Source organism: Canis lupus, chromosome 3 (genome assembly GCF_048164855.1).
Source record: "Canis lupus baileyi chromosome 3, mCanLup2.hap1, whole genome shotgun sequence".
Classification (NCBI taxonomy): domain Eukaryota; kingdom Metazoa; phylum Chordata; class Mammalia; order Carnivora; family Canidae; genus Canis; species Canis lupus.
Window position 1 is genome coordinate 67,790,200 of NC_132840.1, and position 18,522 is coordinate 67,808,721.

The 18,522-nt window shown below is 42.0% G+C and overlaps 2 protein-coding genes and 1 long non-coding RNA gene across 6 annotated transcripts in view; 1 reads left to right on the forward strand and 2 right to left on the reverse strand.

Annotated features, from left to right (window-relative positions):
• The window catches only part of PPP2R1B (protein phosphatase 2 scaffold subunit Abeta), a 32,854-nt gene extending 17,695 nt beyond the window's left edge, over positions 1-15,159 (reverse strand). For 3 of the 4 annotated variants that reach the window (XM_072821940.1, XM_072821941.1, XM_072821944.1), the window contains exons 1-11: positions 15,000-15,159; positions 14,143-14,233; positions 13,714-13,814; positions 10,095-10,327; positions 9,609-9,756; positions 5,358-5,513; positions 5,034-5,148; positions 4,574-4,644; positions 4,088-4,222; positions 3,405-3,578; positions 485-545 (exon numbers count right to left, since the gene is read on the reverse strand). In XM_072821940.1, coding sequence (XP_072678041.1) covers positions 485-545; positions 3,405-3,578; positions 4,088-4,222; positions 4,574-4,644; positions 5,034-5,148; positions 5,358-5,513; positions 9,609-9,756; positions 10,095-10,327; positions 13,714-13,814; positions 14,143-14,233; positions 15,000-15,113 — 1,399 coding nt within the window. In that variant the 5' untranslated portion in view covers positions 15,114-15,159. The remainder of the gene's footprint in view (positions 1-484; positions 546-3,404; positions 3,579-4,087; positions 4,223-4,573; positions 4,645-5,033; positions 5,149-5,357; positions 5,514-9,608; positions 9,757-10,094; positions 10,328-13,713; positions 13,815-14,142; positions 14,234-14,999) is intronic. The other variant, XM_072821942.1, reaches the window with a different exon arrangement.
• A 98-nt stretch (positions 15,160-15,257) lies between these two features.
• LOC140630954 (uncharacterized) lies at positions 15,258-17,078 on the forward strand. Its single transcript, XR_012028634.1, has 3 exons — positions 15,258-15,385; positions 15,900-16,051; positions 16,771-17,078. It is a non-coding gene; the product is annotated as an uncharacterized lncRNA (long non-coding RNA).
• Positions 15,294-18,522, reverse strand: part of ALG9 (ALG9 alpha-1,2-mannosyltransferase) — a 114,741-nt gene continuing 111,512 nt past the window's right edge. Inside the window, exons 15-16 of the mRNA XM_072821946.1 lie at positions 17,200-17,274; positions 15,294-15,521 (exon numbers count right to left, since the gene is read on the reverse strand). Coding sequence (XP_072678047.1) covers positions 17,211-17,274 — 64 coding nt within the window. The 3' untranslated portion in view covers positions 15,294-15,521; positions 17,200-17,210. The remainder of the gene's footprint in view (positions 15,522-17,199; positions 17,275-18,522) is intronic.

An 18,522-nucleotide genomic window follows, 5' to 3' on the forward strand; every position in this document is an offset into this window, starting at 1 on the left:
CTGAAAATAACATAATAGAATGGCTAAGAAACAGGGCAGAGATTGTTTAATGAAGAAAATAAAATTTAAGATTAAAAAAATTGGGGATCCCTGGGTGGCTCAGCGGTTTAGTGCCTGCCTTTGGCCCAGGGTGCGATCCTGGAGTCCCGGGACCGAGTCCCACGTTGGGCTCCCAGCATGGAGCCTGCTTCTCCCTCCTCCTGTGTCTCTGCCTCTCTCTCTCTCTCTCTCTCTCTCTCTATCATAAATAAATAAATCTTTAAAAAAAAAAAAAAAGATTAAAAAAATTGGTAGAAAATAGCAATGTCAAACTTGTGTTCAAAGGAAGCTAAGTAGACTTTCATCAAAGCCTTTCTTCATCCCTACACTGGTAAGGCAAAACGTCTGGTCAGATTGGGATTCCATTTTAAAAAGGAAATATATGAACAAAATGGATGTATGCAAAAACATGGGCCTTCTATATTAATCTGTTTAACTTACTCACCATGGTCCACAAGCCAGGCCATACATAAAGAATTCAGCTTTTCGTCAAAGAACTCCACACCCTATAGACACAGAAGATCCCATTAATACATATCTCCAAAGTTCAGAAATCAAGAAGGTCTATTTACATTACATCAAAATGACCTGAAAGCTAAAAAAACATGTTTCCAAATAAGCTGAATGCACAAACTAGCCAGAAAAGGAACACCATTGAATCTGATATACAAACTGTTAAGTCTATTTTATTAGTGATCATAAACAAAGAAAAGCCTAAGCGAGATGGCCCAAGCCCTGCTAAGTGGGAGAGAAGAGGAGGACCAGGTGCCAGATACAACAGCGCAGATGAGCTGGAAGGAACACACTATGGACAGTTTCCCAAGCAGTATCTAGATTATTTGTAAAAATGAGTTAACCCAGGAAAGTATCTGTCAATAATAATAGTTCTCAATTTTTTCCCTTTGTGGTGAATATCATAATAAACCCTTACGGATGAAGGAAGTGAGAAGAAGAAACAGAGAGACACAATTAAAGAGAACGTCTGGAATGATGGGAGGAAACAGAGGACAGAGAATAAAGCAGGCACAAGACTCCAGGGAAAGTGGCCTCAGGAGAGTCACAGGTGGAACCATCCTGACCTTCCCAGTTCTGCTCCTCCTGGCAACAGGCAGCCACCCCAGTACAGGCGGTTTTACACACACCTGCCCCTGGGAGGGCTTCTACTGCAGGTGGGAACAGTGCTGGGGTATCTATTGCCTCCTCTGTGGGATCTACCTGTCCTGACAGTGGTTTTATTTCTTTGGAGGCTAAGGAGTTACTAACCAGTATTTTAAATGAAGACATGTTATACCAAGTGTCTTTGAAAATAGTGACCTAAGGAAACAGCTTTATGGTAACAGATTATGAATAGGTTTTAGCATACACAGGATTACCACATCAGCCTTCAAAAACTTCCTTTTCATTTCAGGTTATGGATTTTTCTGAAGTCTTAATTCACTTTTATCTCCCAATTCATGTGGCTCAACTTTATATTTACTCATCATGGTCCACCAGCCAGGCCATACATAAGTTCTTGAAAGAATTTTATAAACTAACTACCTGATACAAAAATTTTTACAGATAAGGAGAAAAATAAGGATAAAATATACTTCAACCAGGAAGTTAAAGATACTGAACAAAACGCTCACGATTAATGTGTGCCACCCCCTGCCAGACAGGTAGGAGCCAGCTAAATGCAATCACCACCTGCCTTGCTTCCATACTCCCTCCACCACAGAGCTGACCTTTGCCAACGGCCCAGGTCTAAGGGGAGCAGAGGTTAAAAGAAATGATACTAAAACTGCCCCTCCCTTGTAGACAGCTGTTTCAGTTTTTAGCAAACCAGTCAGGCGCTCCTGCTTTCCACTCTGGAGAGGAGATGCAGATCAGTCACCAGGGAAGAAGAGAAGATGATCGTCAGCACTTGGGAGTGACAGAGGACAAACCCATGACAAGGTGACTTCACCTGACCCTGTTAGCTATTCACTGATACTCTGGCATCTGCTTTGAATTTTACAAAACATAATGCCACAGACACGCAAGGGCATACTTCATAAATTAAATATGCCCAAATAAGCAATACAGATTCAGTGGTCCAAGAAGAAAAAATTAGTCCCACGTGCTGTGATCCGAAAGTCATGGAAGGGGGAATCCCTGGGTGGCTCAGCAGTTTAGCGCCTGCCTTCGGCCCAGGGGGGATCCTGGAGTCCCGCATAGGGCTCCTTGTATGGAGCCTGCTTCTCCCTCTGCCTGTGTCTCTGCCTCTCTCTGTGTCTGTCATGAATAAATAAATAAAATCTTAAAAAAAAAATGAAAGTCATGGAAGGAGGGTGAGAATGGACACAAATCACAGAAGGTTAGCTATAAACTAATGAAGTGTAGGAGCTTTCTCAAAAAATATTCACGTATTTATTCATTCGACACTGAACAAATGTTACGTGCCTAATTCCTGCCAGGTTCTGGCAAGCACTGCAAGTGAAACACTCAACACGGCCGCTGCCTGAGAAGAGATCACTTGTCATCTCCCCAGCTAGATTTTCACAGACCGTTCCAATACACTGTAGCATGTGCTACCAGCAGAGGAAAGGCATATCACACCTAACACTATCTAGGGCACTTAATAAAAGAGAAAGGAAAGGATGTGGCTGTAAAACCCAGCACTGAAATTCTAATTAATCTGATGATCAGTTCGAGTAAAACTAACCATGAAACTTAAAATAGTAACGCATGGTGTGTTACTGTGCTCTCTGGCCTCCGGACTTCATACTCCTTTCCTATGTGATGAGGTCTCAACTCCCTTTAACCAGAATGTAGGAAAAGGGGTCTTCAGGGACATTTTGCTCAGAATATAGGTAAACAACTGCCCTGTGCAAAAATCAAAGTTTTAGAGACACTAAATATCATACTATGTTATTTTTTTTTATCAAGAAACTGATTATAGGGATGCCTGGGTGGCTCAGCGGTTGAACATCTGCCTTTGGCTGAGGGTGTAATCCCGGAATCCGGGATCGAGTCCCACATCGGGCTCCCTACGAGAAGCCTGCTTCTCCCTCTGCCTGTGTCTCTGCCTCTCTCTTTTTGTGTCTCTCATGAGTAAATAAATAAATCTTTTTTAAAAAAAGAAAGAAACTGATTATATTCTACTATGGCTTTGCTTTTAGGTGGTGATAAGGCGAAATGTGTTTCTATAATATATTTTTGTTAGAAGTTAATGCACTAATGAAAATAAAAACCATTCTACCGCCAACTAGATCAGACCACATTTTCATGCATCTAAGTGAACATAATCCTATGAGCTCTGTGTGCCTCCGTGCCTCCTATGTACGACGGTCAATCCGCTCCACTATCTGAGGCTACCGTTCACTTTATGGAGCACACATACTCACCAGCTGGCCCGCCAGCAGTGGCATATACTCAATGATGGCCAGCCTGACCCTCCACTTGGCATCTTCAGCCAGCTCCACTATGGCAGGAAGAAGAGACTGAGAAAGTTGACGGATCCCAATCACTTCATTTACACAATCCAAATTAGAGATGATATTCAAACGAACTTCTGGACACTGCAAATACACGAGCCCCAAAAGAACACATGTAAGAATCAAGTTCTCTGCCTAATATTCTCCTACTGAGGACGTAAAAACTGCCTTGAGGATTACATGTAATAATACAGGTAAAGCCTTTATGATCATGCCTAACAGACAGGATTACTCAATAAATGTTAGCCACCATTACAATTTTGATGCTACCTTTAAACTTAAATTAAAAACATTTAAAAAAAAAAAAAAACATTTAAAACAAAGATACATTAGCTTTAAAGAGAAGACACCAGTGCATATTATGCAGAGAGGATACAAAGACATTTTCAGGTCTGCATCAATGGCTCCCTGTGCTCATTTTCTGCAAAACTTGTAACTCCAAACCCAAACACAGGAATTGTCACTGGTTTAAAATAAGCTACCTTTTTTTATCCTTTCATCCCTGCTTCGGGTTCTATTTTAGTGAAACCCCAAACCAAAACCAAACCAAATCACTGACTATCAAAGGCAATGGAATTTTTAGCCAGACTCACCTCATCCTTTAACTGAGCTAAAAAGAGAGGTAGAAGATGTTCAATGGTGTTCTCTTTGCCCAAAATGGTAGACAATCCCATAATTACAGAAGCTAGAGCTGATTTGACGTGTTGATTTGTATCAGATACTAATTCCTAAAATAAAATCAAAATTAAAAGCCTTTCTTTTTTGGCAAGACAACAGAAACTTCCATACCCTCTCCAAAAGAATTTAAAGAGACAGCACTATTTCAATATTGATTAGTTGATCAATTTCCTAAGGCCATCAGTTAGACAATGGAAACCTACCACCAGAAAGCATTTTGCAATCACAAACACAAGTAACAAGGAACAGTGTCACATGAACGTAACTGTCCCAATCATTCCTTATCCACCTTCAAACTCAAAGAACTTTAAGGTAAAACAAAGAAACAAAAAACTGAGGTAAAGTTTACCTTGTAACATACAGGGCCGGGTGAAACAAAAAAATAACCTAGTTAGGTTTACCTTTACATAGGGCAGAATTTGATTCATAATTATGGTCTCTCTACCTTCAGTGGGCAAGTTCTCACAAAGTTCTGCAAGAGAGAAATAGAAAAAAACTGATGCTTACATACAGTCATTTACGAGGAGCCAGGTTTATCAACAGTTTCAACTTAAATCATGTTTAAGCAAATAAGCTCCAAGAAGGGAAAACAGCTCTTATTATAAATGTACTTTTTCATCAGTCTTGCCATATACACCAATCCAATCTGCAAAGGCATCTTTTTTACAAAAACAAGATAAAATGGTTATCTGGTTTTAAATACAGAGAGTAGAAGCCTTGTTGACAATGTAACATCCCCACATATTGAAGCTTTCTCTTATTTAAAAACACATCCCACAACAAAAAGCACACACAATTCACTGACATTTAATAAATGCCAAATGAATGATACATCCTGCAACATAAATTGAACTCCTTTACCTTTTACTTTGTGGGCAGCAGCTGCTCGGACTTCAGCTTCACAGTCTTTAAGTAGGTTCTGAAAGGCAGGGATGAGGTCGTGTAGGGTGATTTTAGGGCCCACAGCTTTCTGGAGCTAGAAGACAATTTGTACAGGTTTTAATGTAAACTAACAAGTTAACTAACATGAATGAAACAAAACAGTGTAACCTTCAAGTAGGTTCTTGCTACAAGCACTTCCAATTCAGAAGAATTAATTCAGAAACTTTTGGTACACAGCAAATCTGTGGGTTTCAAGATTTTTTTTCTCTTAGTACTTAAAAAACGTCAGGACAGTAATTTTACCTCTGAAAACTTATCAGCTACCATGTAGCGGACCCTCCAAGATTTATCTTCTGCTGCTTGCCGAAGCGTAGGCATCACCAAAGACTCGAGGTCCTCCTGAGACAGTAACTGAGCAATGCTGACACAGGCTTCCACAGCTAGGAGACGCACTGAATCCTACAGGAAGAAAATTTCTTTCTGTTGGGACACCTGGGTGGCTCAGTGGTTGAGCGTCTGCCTTTGGCTCAAGGCGTGATCCCGGGATCGAATCGAGTCTCCCATCGGGCTTCCTGTGAAAAGTCTGCTTCTCCCTCTACCTAGGTCTCTGCTTCTCTCTGTGTCTCTCATGAATAAATAAAATCTCTTACAAAAGAAATTTCTTTCTGTTAATCAGACAAGACTGAGGCAGAGCCACAGGGCAGTAGAGCATGCGTGGCACAGGGCAGTGCTATGGGTGTCCTTCAAAAGAAACGAAACAAAACACTCTACACAGCTTCATGTCTTTATGTCTTGAAACAGACTTTGCATAACAAATCCATAGACGTAGAAACAACCTTGTTCTAGTGTGAAAGTAAGGTGATTCCCTTGGTTAGAGTGCAAAATTTTTATTAAGGAAAATGAAATAAAAATGTAAAAATTAAATTTAAAAAAAAGAACATTTTAATGATATCTTCAAGGCCTTCCTATAATAAACTGTTGAGGGATTAAAAAAAAATGACAACTATACTTGAGCAAACTATTCAACACCTCACAAGAAAAACAAGAGAATAAGGGTAAGGGACAGGAAGCTAAGTTGTCAAAATTCTCCATTTGCACTGGCAGTGATAGTAGGCATGACATGATGACTTGGAAAGAAATACACAGAAAAACAAAATAGTAATTTAAAAAAAAAAACAAAAAACCCACCATCCACTGGATTTCAATGTTAAGAATCAGGGACAGAATAACTGAGGTAGCCAAGCCTAGAAAAATTCAGCAAAACAAATTTAGAAATGTATAAGATGAATGAACTCAATGTCCTAAATATAAACTGCCAAGTTTCAATGTGATGCCTATGTGTCCCTGAGCAAGTAGAAATACTCAATTAGACAAATCAATGAAGAATTATGAATTGAGATTAAAGCTTTAGGAATCATAAATATGTAAGTAGAAGCTAAAAATACATCAAGATAAGCACCCAAGAGAGACAGACCAAAACCTTGAACAGCATGTGTCTATATATGATTATGTATTTTTTATGTACAACATACACATACATCTACACAAGAGAGATAGTGACTCAACTTTCCAAAATATTACAAATTTTTTAAATTGCTGGTCAACAATAATTTACTATATGCCCAGAACACTCACTCCTCTATCCAAATGAATAAGCCAAAAAAGGCTAGAACTTGGTTCTTGGTAGTAACTATACAAATATTTTTGGAATCCAAAAACAATGTTAAATCAAGGGACTACTATGATCTATGGAAATATATACTAATAAATATTTGTTAATCCCTTTTCCCCTCTATACCTGCTCCTCCTCCCAAAATCTTCTCCATCTCAGCACCACCATCCAGACAGGATGGGCTCAAGCCAAAAATCAAGGTCTCCTTGATTGCTCTTCCCCTCATCCCACGCAATCCCACTGTAATCCTAATGATGCTACCTCTAAATCTGCCTCTAGATTCTCTGCGCCTTCACTGTACCACCCTTGTTCATCATGGCGTCTTGTCTGAATTATTGCAGAAGTCTCCTAACTGGTCTTTCTATTTGTAATCTCACCCTTACCCCTTACAATTCGGCTTTCACTCAGAAGCCAGAATATTATTTTTAAAATGTAAACTAGGACCCCTGTGATATGTCCCCTATCTTATCCAACCTCATAGCCTACCAGAGTCTCTATCACCCACTATGTTCCAAGGCTAGGTGTCCTCTCCTGGAATTCTCTTTTCCTGGAGCTCTGGCTTTCTAGGAAAGGGCATGGCTGGCATTTTCTTCTGTGTCTCAGTTTATATTACCTTCTCAGAGTCCTTCTCTAACCAGTCTAGCTAGATGAATGCCCTATAATCATTCCATATTACATCATCCTACTTTATTTTCATCATAGCCTTTATCGTTGTTAATGCTTTTTTTTTTTATCTGTTTACTATCTGTTTTCCTTCATCAAAATGTACACTCCATGACAGAAGGGCCTTTGTATCCCGGCACCACAACAGTGCCTAATATGTAGCAGATACTCAATAAATATTTTTTCAATGAATGAATAAGCCGGGAACAGCAATTCTATCAGTGTCAGATGGAATATACATACACATAATTTGACAACTAGGCACTTAGTATTTTTTCTAATATATCACAACTAGAAATTATATGTCTCTTAACAAAAAATACAATCCCACATATGAAGTGGTCTTAACACCCAAAAATATCAAATCTAAATCTTATTAAGCCTCTAGATCAGAGATGGGACAAACACTGCCTAAATCCAGGACTGTAGCTACCTTATGTAAATAAAGTGTTATGGGAACATGATGCCCATTAGTTTACACATTATAGTGCTTTTGTGTTACAAGAGCAGAGTTGAGTAGTTACAACAGAAACTGGTCCACAAAGCTAAAAATATTTACTACCTGGCTTTTTATAGAAAAAGTTTGCAAACCCTCCTCCCCCATACTAGATGCAACTATCAATTTGCAGGAAATACAGAGGACAAAGGAAATATTAAATTATACCATGAGAAGCATAATCAACAAATTCCTAAACGAAGATTCTAAACCTATGCTGTCCAATGTGGTAACCACAACCCCACATGTGGCTTCTGAGTAAATGAAGTATGGTTAGTGTCACATGTTCAAGTGAGGATTATTTTGGAAATATTGGGTTAAGTAAAATGAATTATTAAAATTAATTTCCCACTGTTTACTTTTTAAAATGTGACTACTAGAAAACTTAAAATGAAGTTTAACTTAAAATTAACCTACAATGTTTAAGTAAAAACATTACAAAGAGAAGCAGGAGGTGGTTACCAGGAAAGTCAAGATAAAGTATTATCCGAAGCAGGCAGAGTGTGACTATGTTTGGGAGGGAGCTTGTGGTGGGCTTCTAGGGTAGTGGCTCTCCAAGTTCCGTTTGCTAATAAGATGACTTTATCTTATTCATTGAATTGTATATTTTGTACTCTTTTCTGTTATTTTAATAACATTTTTAAATTATTTTGAAAGCAAAATTTACCATCTCTCAATCTTGAATCTGAAAATGACACTCATCAGTACGTATCTGGTGCTCCTGGTCCTATACATGTGAAGTGATTCTAGGGTACACACTAGGCAAATTAAGACTCTAAAAGGATTCTTCTAGAGTCCAGAAACTCTGGGGGCTGATTCCTCTGAACCACAAAGGGAAACAGTACAGCCTGGCTGTGAAGACTGTAAACTCTGGAACCAACTGTACAACTGTGTCTGCTAACTATGCAACCCTGAAAAGTTACTTTAATTTTCTGTGTTCGTTTCCTACTATATCACACAGGGTTTCTACCTCATGAGGGTATTGTGAAGACCAAAGCACTTCTTACATGTAAACCTCTTAAAACAGGCTGAGAAAAATTACATACTTAATGTAGGTGCTCCTTAATTGTTCTTATTTCTACTCCCAAAAAGATACAGACCCTTGGATTTAAAATTGCTATTATGCAAAGTCAGCCTATATACTCATCCAGAGGATAGAGAGGGTCAAACAGCCTTCTTAACAGACACTATACTTGAAAGTCAAAAATTCCAGGCAACTCCTCCTCCCATGACTGGCTGCTATGAGCAAAAAAGGTATGTTACCCCTTAACGTAGATTTGGTTTTCCCTTCTAATGTGGCTCCCATTTCCTTTTTTCTTTTAAAAAAAGAATTTATTTGACAGAGAGAAAGAGAACACAAGCGCACAAGCAGGGGGAAGGGCAGAGAGAGAGGGAGAAGCAGGCTCCACGCTGAGCAGGAACCCTGTGATCATGATCTGAGCCGAAGGCAGATGCTTAACCGACTGAGCCACCCAGGCACCCTCCCATGTCTTCTTTGACTCTTCTTTTAACCGCTGCTAATATAACAGAAAATCATGGTCTGGTTAAGAAAGAAATATAAGGACACTGAGATGGGTCATATTAAACTTTATCTAGCCCAGAATTAAGCATCAATTTGGCAAAAAGGATCTTAACAAGAGAATCAACACTCCCCAAAGAAATCCTTAAAATGTCAGAAGAGAGGACTATATCGATGTACTTTAAATAGTAAAGGCTAACTTACCTGTTCATCTGAAGCTAGATTTGTGAACAGTGGAACAATTTCACTTTTCACACTGTCTAATTCCAAAACTTTTGCAAATTCGCCCAGTTTGGAAGCGGCAGCACGTCGTACCATTGGAGTGTCATCTGAGCACAAGGAACGGAAGTGCCTGGGGCAAACAAAATAATGAAGGTATTTCCTCTCAAATACCATGGATTAAACACCCCCCAACACGCACACACACACACATACCTAAATACACACACACACACACACACACAGGGCCATTTTAGAGGTTTTCTCTTACAAACATCAGTGCTTAGGCTTTGACTCACAGAAGTAACAAGTATAAACAAAACCACTAGTATATTCAACTTAATGATAAAAAGTCATGTTACCACATCTGCTATCCTATCAGCCACTCACTGGTAACAGGGTATTATTGTGTAAATTGTCAGCTATGAGTTCCCAGTAATCCCAAATAACAGAGAAAACATCATATCTTACTGTCTAATCTCTGCCTTGACAGCATTTGAAGCCCTGGGATAGCAAACGCTGAACAAACCACATGCAGATGTGCGAGAAGTGAACCAATCACCACTCGCCAGGCGTTTCACCAGAGGTACAAAATGTGCTTCCAAAGCAACAGGAGTATGCTCCTGGGAGATCTGCCTCAGGGACTCCACAGCTTTGTCTCGAACCACAGTCTCTTCCACAGTTGCCAAACTTTCCAAAGGAGGCTGAATAGATCAAAAAGGAAAATCAGAGAAGAAAACTTACTGAATCAGGTTAGCTACACATTATCACCTTTTAAAGTGACTGAAGGGAGGTGGTACATGTAACCAGAATGTTAGCTACATCACACCAAATGGTTACTTTCAGTTCACACAGTGATAACATATGGTGCGTCCAACCTGAAGACACGACTTCTGTAGGACAGCCAAGATCTCATGTCCCAGATGGCAATTCCCAGATGGTGTCTACAAATGACACAGTAGAGACTTGACACAATATTAATATTACCACGAGCTGAATGACTAGGTTTAAAAGATATGTAGCCAAATTCAGATAAGATCATGTTTATTTCCTCAAGAGTGAGTGCAGAAACATGAGCAACACTGAGCACCACAATTACATGATGACATCCCAGCAGGCCACTGACCTACAGTCTCTGGAGTATTATTTGACCATTCCTGGAAATGCAGGCAACCCTTGTGCACTAGAGCCACACCATCAACTTATCTAACATATGAAAGAATACATACAGAATCTTGTGAGGAAGATACAAAGCAGGAGTTGGAGAACAATGGAGAGTATAGACCTGGTAGGAACCCTTGTCTACAGCTGCAGAGACCAGGAGGGTCGGTCTGGACTAGGATGAGTAAGTGAATACGACACAGCCCCATGAAAAGAGCAAGAGGGCTGGTCCTCTGAACCTCGACCTGGGTTTGCATCTGAGCTAGGTATATTCAGCATATGCCATGAGCTGCAAATATTCAACACAAAATCCACATACAGAACTGACCAAGAGATGAAACAGAATTATGAATCAAAGGAAAGTGTGTCTACCTAATAATACATTTCAAAAAACATTTGATACACAGAAGTAGAAAGTACTGAGCTTTCCTAAAAGGTATTTCACAAGCCATTTGAGAAGATACTGTGTTCTTACTCACTTGTGACTGCCTCACGATCTACCATTGCCTTCCCCAAGCTCCTCTCGTATAGCATCACTGGATAGTCTCTGTCACCACTATACAGTAAGGCCAACCTCCTGACAATCAACGAGGAGTTTTCTCTGAATCTGAACTCTGCCTGTTTCTCCCGGCTCTCTCCCTGTGGCCTCCCCTACCATCCTTCATATGCCAGCTCAACATCCAGCAAGGCAACCTGTTTCACACTTTGAAACCCCTGAATCAATGAATAATTACTGCTATACTGTAGCACTGAGGACAGAGAAAAAACAAGGCAGACAGGATCCTTGCTCTAGGGGGCTCTACAGTCTAGTGGAGGAAGATAACCGATCAAGAAAACAATCATATGGTGAGGAGTATTCTGTGAAGAAATAGAATAGGATGATGTGGTAAGGGGATGACTGGGAGGCAATTTCAGGTTAGGCATTCACGGAAGGCCTCTCTGAGAAGATGCACTGAAGTTGGTTCTGAATGACAAGGAACTAGCCACCAGAAGCTCAAAGAACAGCAGAAGGAATACCTAGGCCAATAATAAGGCAATAATAAGCTTGGTTTCTTCAAAGAACAAAAACACCACCACTATAAATAGAATGAAGTTCTCAAGAGGAACATGACATGAGATAAATTCACAGAGATAGTTTGTCCCTTAATTTACAGAACCTAAGGCAGGAATTTGGATTTTCAAAGAGCTGAGACGGGAAGTATCCACTTGCTGGGTGAAGAGCGAACCAGAAGGATTGGGTAGAAGGCAACTGTCAAGATGTTACTGGAGTAATCTAGAGGAAAGATTTTGAGATCTGGGGAGAGGAAAGGAAAGAAGAGCTAGGTAATAGTGGGAAGAAGGAAAGTGAACTGATTTGGAATATGTACAGAAGCCATAGGAATTACTAATGGATTGAATGTGGGAAATGAGGGAAAGAGGATGCAAGAACGTCTTCTAGGTTTTGGGTTGTCCAAGGGGGTAGACAGTGATGCCATTTACTGAGATGGGCCCACTAAATGAGAGCCATACTGTAGGGAGAAAATTGAGTTCTGTTTTAGGCATGTTAAATTTGAAATGCCTGTTTGACATACAAGTGAGAAAATCAATCACTGCTAGGAAGATATAAGCAGTATTTATATCCATGGAAAGGTCAGAGGCAGAAATAGAAATCAGAAATCAGCATCATATAGACCGTATTTAAGCCATGAAGCAAACACCACTATTTGGTCCAACTGCTGAATTCCTAGTCATCCTTCAAAACCTAGTTCAGACATCATCTCCCAAGAGGTTTTCTCCTTTCTACTATTTAGGTACCTTCTATGTGCTTCTATCTTTCCATCTAACACTGTACAGTAATTACTTGTTGACACAGAAGGGCAGAGACCTCATTCCATTCACACTGGTGAACACTCTAACATCAGTGCCTGATACAGTAGGCTCTCAGTAAATGTCAGCCACTGTGAACCGAACTCCTCAAATTCAGTCAGTCAGAAGCAAGCCGTAGACTTACAATCAAAGATAAAAAGCTAATGGACATTTCCAGGGAAGCTGACTAGTTCAGTCTGTAGAGCATGTGGTTCTTAATCTTAGGGTTGTGAGTTCAAGCCCCCAGGCTGGGTGTATAAATTACTTAAATAAATAAAAACTTAAAAAAAAAAAAAAAAAGAGAGAGAGAAGCTAACATTTCCAGAATCATGACACTATGAGATAAGAATTAAGATCTCCAAATTTAGAGTGGTGAGGGGGAGAACTCCTAAAAACAATCAAACCCTTTTTTCTCCCAAACACTAACAAGTCCACAGAGGCAGAAAAGGAAAAAAAAAAGAAATCTTATGCTCACAGTCAGAAAGAGAAAGGGTTAATTGAGTCCAAAGTGCCTACATTATTGTTTTCTCAATAGCCAATACTGTGACAATCCATAAAAAAAAAAAAAAAAAGTCTGCATTGAAAATGCTGTAGTGGGGTATCCCTGCGTGGCTCAGCAGTTTAGCTCTGCCTTCAGCCCAGGGTGTGATCCTGGAGTCCCGGGATGGAGTCCCACCCACATCAGGCTCCCTGCATGGAGCCTGCTTCTCCCTCTGCCTGTGTCTCTGCCCCTCTCTCTCTCTCTCTCTCTGTCTATCATTAATAAATAAAATCTTTTTTTTTAATAAAATCTTTTTTTTTTTTAAGATTTTTATTTATTCATTCATGAGAGACACACAGAGAGAGGCAGAGACACAGGCAGAGGAGAAGCAGGCTCCACGCAGGGAGCCAGACGTGGGACTCGATCCCGGGACTCCAGGATCATGCCCTGGGCCGCAGGTGGCGCTAAACCGCTGAGCCACCCGGGCTGCCCTTTTTTTAATAAAATCTTAAAAAAAAAAAATGCTGTAGTGTTCCCATCACCACACAATGTATTGTTTATACTGGAGAAGCTCTAGAAGAATGGCAGGCAGAACGTACTTACCAGCAAACAGTGGGCAAAGTCAGGACCTCCCACCAGGCCAGTGAAATTTCCCAGTTGCTCAGCAAGAGCTAACAGTACCTCATCTTCATCATAAATTGTATCTGGAAATGACAACAACCCAATGCTCATCAACAAGGATAGCTGGCCCAAAGCGGGATACTCACACAAAACTATAAACCTTCCATGTCTAACTAGATGGTCCTGTCGATCCTAACAGCATTCTGGATCCACTTTACACAATGAGTTAGAAATGGACAATCTTGTATCAATTACCTTCCCCTTAGCTAAACAGTCACTATCTTAATATATCTGGCCACAAGTTTAGTACGTTAGAGCATGTGTAACAGATTCTAAAAAGAGTCCAAGGACTGAAAGCCATTGGAAAATGGAAATGGCCATGCCTTTTCTTCAAACAAAACATTCCCATACCCGTAAGGAATGGCAGCAGTTCTGTTCGCGTCCTTTCGACTCCAAGCGCTAGAGCAATTGTTGATAACTTCTTAATACTGTTGAGACGGAGCTGTGAGAAGAAGACAGCGGAAAGCATGAAGCGCACAGCTGTGATTTGGACCAAAGGATGAAAAGTGACAAACAAGTGAGATAACGACATGCTCAGTGACAACGAGGAAAACCCTCCACTGAGATCTTATTCTATGAGGAACCTCGGGAGCAGCGCAACACAGCTTCACTTTAGCCAGAGGAAGGTTTCTCAAGAGCAACCCTCAAAGGGCCCCTCAGAAAAAGGAAAAAGAGCACGACATCCAGGAAGTGAGACAACTTCCACACACCCTGCGGCGCGGCGGGGAAGCAGGTGAAACGGCTGGATACGACCCTTGCCTTCCCAGAAAGAGCGAACACACCGACTCCCCTCGGTTAACAAGCCGCCTCACTCTTTCCGCCCAGCAAGCCAGGCCGGTTTCCAGGCCGAGGGGAAGGCTCCATCCACCCGCAGCTCGGCCGCGCCGCCCTCCGCCCGCCCGGCCGCGACGCGCGTTCCCCTCGCACCGCCCGGAAGGGGCGCCCGGCGGGAAGCCGGGGCTCGCACAACCGCCGGGATCGCGGGGACGCCTCAGGCGCCGAGAGGAGGGGGGCTGGCGACGTCCAGAGGAACGCCGGGCCGAGTCAGCGCAGCTCCTCGGGGCTCTTTACCTTCCTCCCCATCAAATTTCTGCTCCGAGTCGGGCTCTTCCAGTCCCCCGGCCTCCCCCACCGCGGAGCCGACCTTCCTCCTTCCCCACCACACGCCCGGCCGGGCCCGCCTCCACTCCCCGGCCCCATTCCAGTACCTGCACGTCCTCATTGCGGAGCTCGTCGATTAAAACCGCGATCGGGTATAGCGAATCGTCTCCATCTCCTCCCGCTGCCCCCGGGCCGGTCCCGGGCCCCGCTGCGCCCGCCATGTTCTTTCTCCTCAGGCTGGTCGCCGCCGCCCGCCCCGCGCCCAGGCCCCGCCCCCGCCCCCGCCCCGCGCCCAGGCCCCGCCCCGCGCCCAGGCCCCGCCCCGCGCCCAGGCCCCGCCCCGCGCCCAGGCCCCGCCCCGCGCCCAGGCCGGCGCTGCCGAGGCCGGCGCTCCCACCCGGCGGAGGCGGGGCGGCTGAGCCTCTACCCGGCTGGCGGAGGTCCCCGCGCGGACCCGGCTGCGGGAGCTGCACGTTTGAACTCCAGAACAAGGGTGGGCTGAGAAAGCGAATGGAGCCCCCGCATCCCTTACGCACCCGAAAGAAACAGGGGCAGGAATTCATTCTGCTCATGATGGGCCGAGGGGGTCAGGGACCTACCTGAGTGATGCGAACTGTGCTCCTGGGACTCTGGCGGACCAAAGAGGATGCCCAAGGCCAGGAGGAAAACAAATTTAGCGCCTCCCCTGACTTCATCCTGGCCCTGAGCCACCGGGTTTCCAGGCCAATTTCCCCCGCTAGCCTCAAGCTTCCCCAGAACCCCCACCCCCACCCCCCACCTCTTCCTCTGGCCTGGGAGCCAGAATTGTATCTGGCTTCTGCTCCGTAAGACAAATAACGCGGGCGGTGAGAGAAAATGAACACTGCTGTCCAAACTCCCCAGTCAATATTTTTTCCGCTTTTTCCATGCAAGCTGTTAAAAACATGCTGCTCTCTTGTTTTTGTGTTTCTTTTCAGTTTGGTACTGGAATGGTGCCTTCTGTTGTTTTTTCTTCCTCCCTCTTTTAGGTCTTTAGCATGCTACAAGCACAACAATCAAGCAAAACTAGGACAAGCTTTAATCCTTCCAAATTGGGTGGAGTGGCTACTTTGCTTGTACGAGAAAGGCTAAACTGGCCTCCCTAGAACTCTAGAGTCCTCAAAGGCACCAGGAGGAGGAGGTGAGGGGCCTGGAGTTGTTTCTTTCAAAACTTAATGGAAAGTTTTCCTTTACCCTTCTGAGGCAGCACAGAACAACTAGAATGGCCCCTCTTTTTTTGTTTTGGGACTATAATTTAAGCAGTTTATACTGATAAACTACATAGTGATCACAAGCTCCAAAAGTAATTGTAGATCTAATTAATAAACATTATTAATAAACGCAATTCAGGAGACATTTTAAACATGGCATTCATAGGAAAAAAAAAAAAAAAAACAATAGATAGAACCTTTGGTAGGTGTGAAAGTTTGGGAACCACTGGACCTGAACAGTAGCTCTCAAAAACATCTGTGGATGTTTTCTGTATGGCTTCAGTTTGGTTTTCATTTTGGTAATAATTTTTAGATTTATATAAGCATATTCTGGACTATATGGATGATCACTTTATAACCAGTATTGCCATACTATTTCAAGACATGGCATTCATAGGAAAAAAAAAAAAAAAAACAATAGATAGAACCTTTGGTAGGTGTGAAAGTTTGGGAACCACTGGACCTGAACAGTAGCTCTCAAAAACATCTGTGGATGTTTTCTGTATGGCTTCAGTTTGGTTTTCATTTTGGTAATAATTTTTAGATTTATATAAGCATATTCTGGACTATATGGATGATCACTTTATAACCAGTATTGCCATACTATTTCAAGACTCAGGTTTGCATGTGTGTGCTTTTACCCTTTTAGGATAAAGAAAAAAGAACAGAAGTGGATTTAAAATGAAAATGGTGTTTTCATGCACAAAATGAAAGCCACATGACATCATGGAAATGCACTGTCGCAGCATTTCCAAGAGTGAGAAAACAGGTATTACAGGTCACTTGGTGGCAGAGGCACGTTCACCTCAAAAGAAGCTGAGCATTCACAGTCAACACCTGGGTCACAATACAGGGAATAATTCAGTATCTTGTCTTTGATTTGTAGCTCTATTTTGTTTTGTTTTGTTTTTTAGTGTATAAGAACTATAAATAAAAGAACATTATATTCCTCCTTTATATTTGCCAGTTTAAATAACATTGTAATAAAAATAATTTAAGTTGCCTGAGAGTTTTCACATTTTTTTTTTCCTCTAGAAATGGATCCAAATAACACTCAAGGTTGGATTTTGTACTTTACCAGTTAGAAGATCAGAGGGGGTTCCTATTGGCATAGGAAGGAGAAATCTGTTCCCTTAGACTTGATGTAAAAAGTCTTCAGAAATGGTGGAGGAAGCAAGCAGAGAGAAGCACATTAAGTCAGTTCCACGCATATCATCATCTACATGTTAGCTCAAGCTCAGATGAGCCTCACTTTGAACAAAAATAAGCACACTGATTAATGCTAAGCTATTTTGTTTAAAACTCGGATATGCTTTCCTTACCCAAGCACAATGAACTGGATACCTAAGAAATAACTATGATTAAATATGAAGTCACAAGCTGAAAAAAGTAGGTGCCAAAAAATTGCCTGGTTTGAGAGTCATCAATTCTAGACTTCAATTCTGACCTCTCTGACTCACTGTGATCTACCTCTCTCCCTATATACCTCAATCCCACCTCCCACCCCCTCACTCCTAATAAAACAGAGTTAACCACTTCTGGGTCCCTCTCTAGTTACTGTGATGATTGTGAAAATGGAACAGGTAGTAAACATGGAGATGCTAATAAATCCTTCAATAAAGAAACTAATTAAAACAGACTACAGCAGAAAGAGGCTATTTCATAAACTGGGCCAAATGGAAACTGGAACAAAATCTAAGTCTTTTGGGGAGTGTGACCCACAGACTGTCTGAATGACCTAAGATGCGTGTTGAAAAATGCAGATTCCTGGCCTGCACCCTAGATCCAATGAATCCAAACCCAGAGAGCAGGGCAGGGCATGTTACTGGGTACGCCTGTGATTCTAATGTACATTGATATTTCAAAGTCATTGATTTAAAAGCATCTGGAAAATAATTTCCATGTCAATAAGCAGCTGTTCAGGAAGAGTCTGAAGAGTCTCTGGAGGCCACCTCTTGAAGAGAAGAAGTAAATGACAGCTAAAACTGCTTATCAATAAGTATTTCTGTCTCTACTGGCTATGGTTTTTGCCAAATTAAACTGATCCCTCTTTTGCCGGACTTCTGGAATTCAGCTAAGTACTTACAAATACAGCACTGTCATTCTGAGCTGCTGCTACACACTCTTCCTCTGTATTGCGCTCCTCTGGTCTCTTTCCCACACCCACACCCCCACCCCACCCCTACACACACATGCACACAAGAAACTAATGACCAAGGAGCACCAGAAGCAACAGCTGAGATTAGGCTGGGAGTTTAAAGCAACACTTGGGAAACAGTGTAACAGTCTCAGCACAAAAGCCCTGAGTTCTGACACCCACATCCAGTCCACTCATCTAGTGAATCAAGGAAGATAGGGTCAAACTTGTCCTATTCCTGTCACACAAAGCTTCAAGAATATG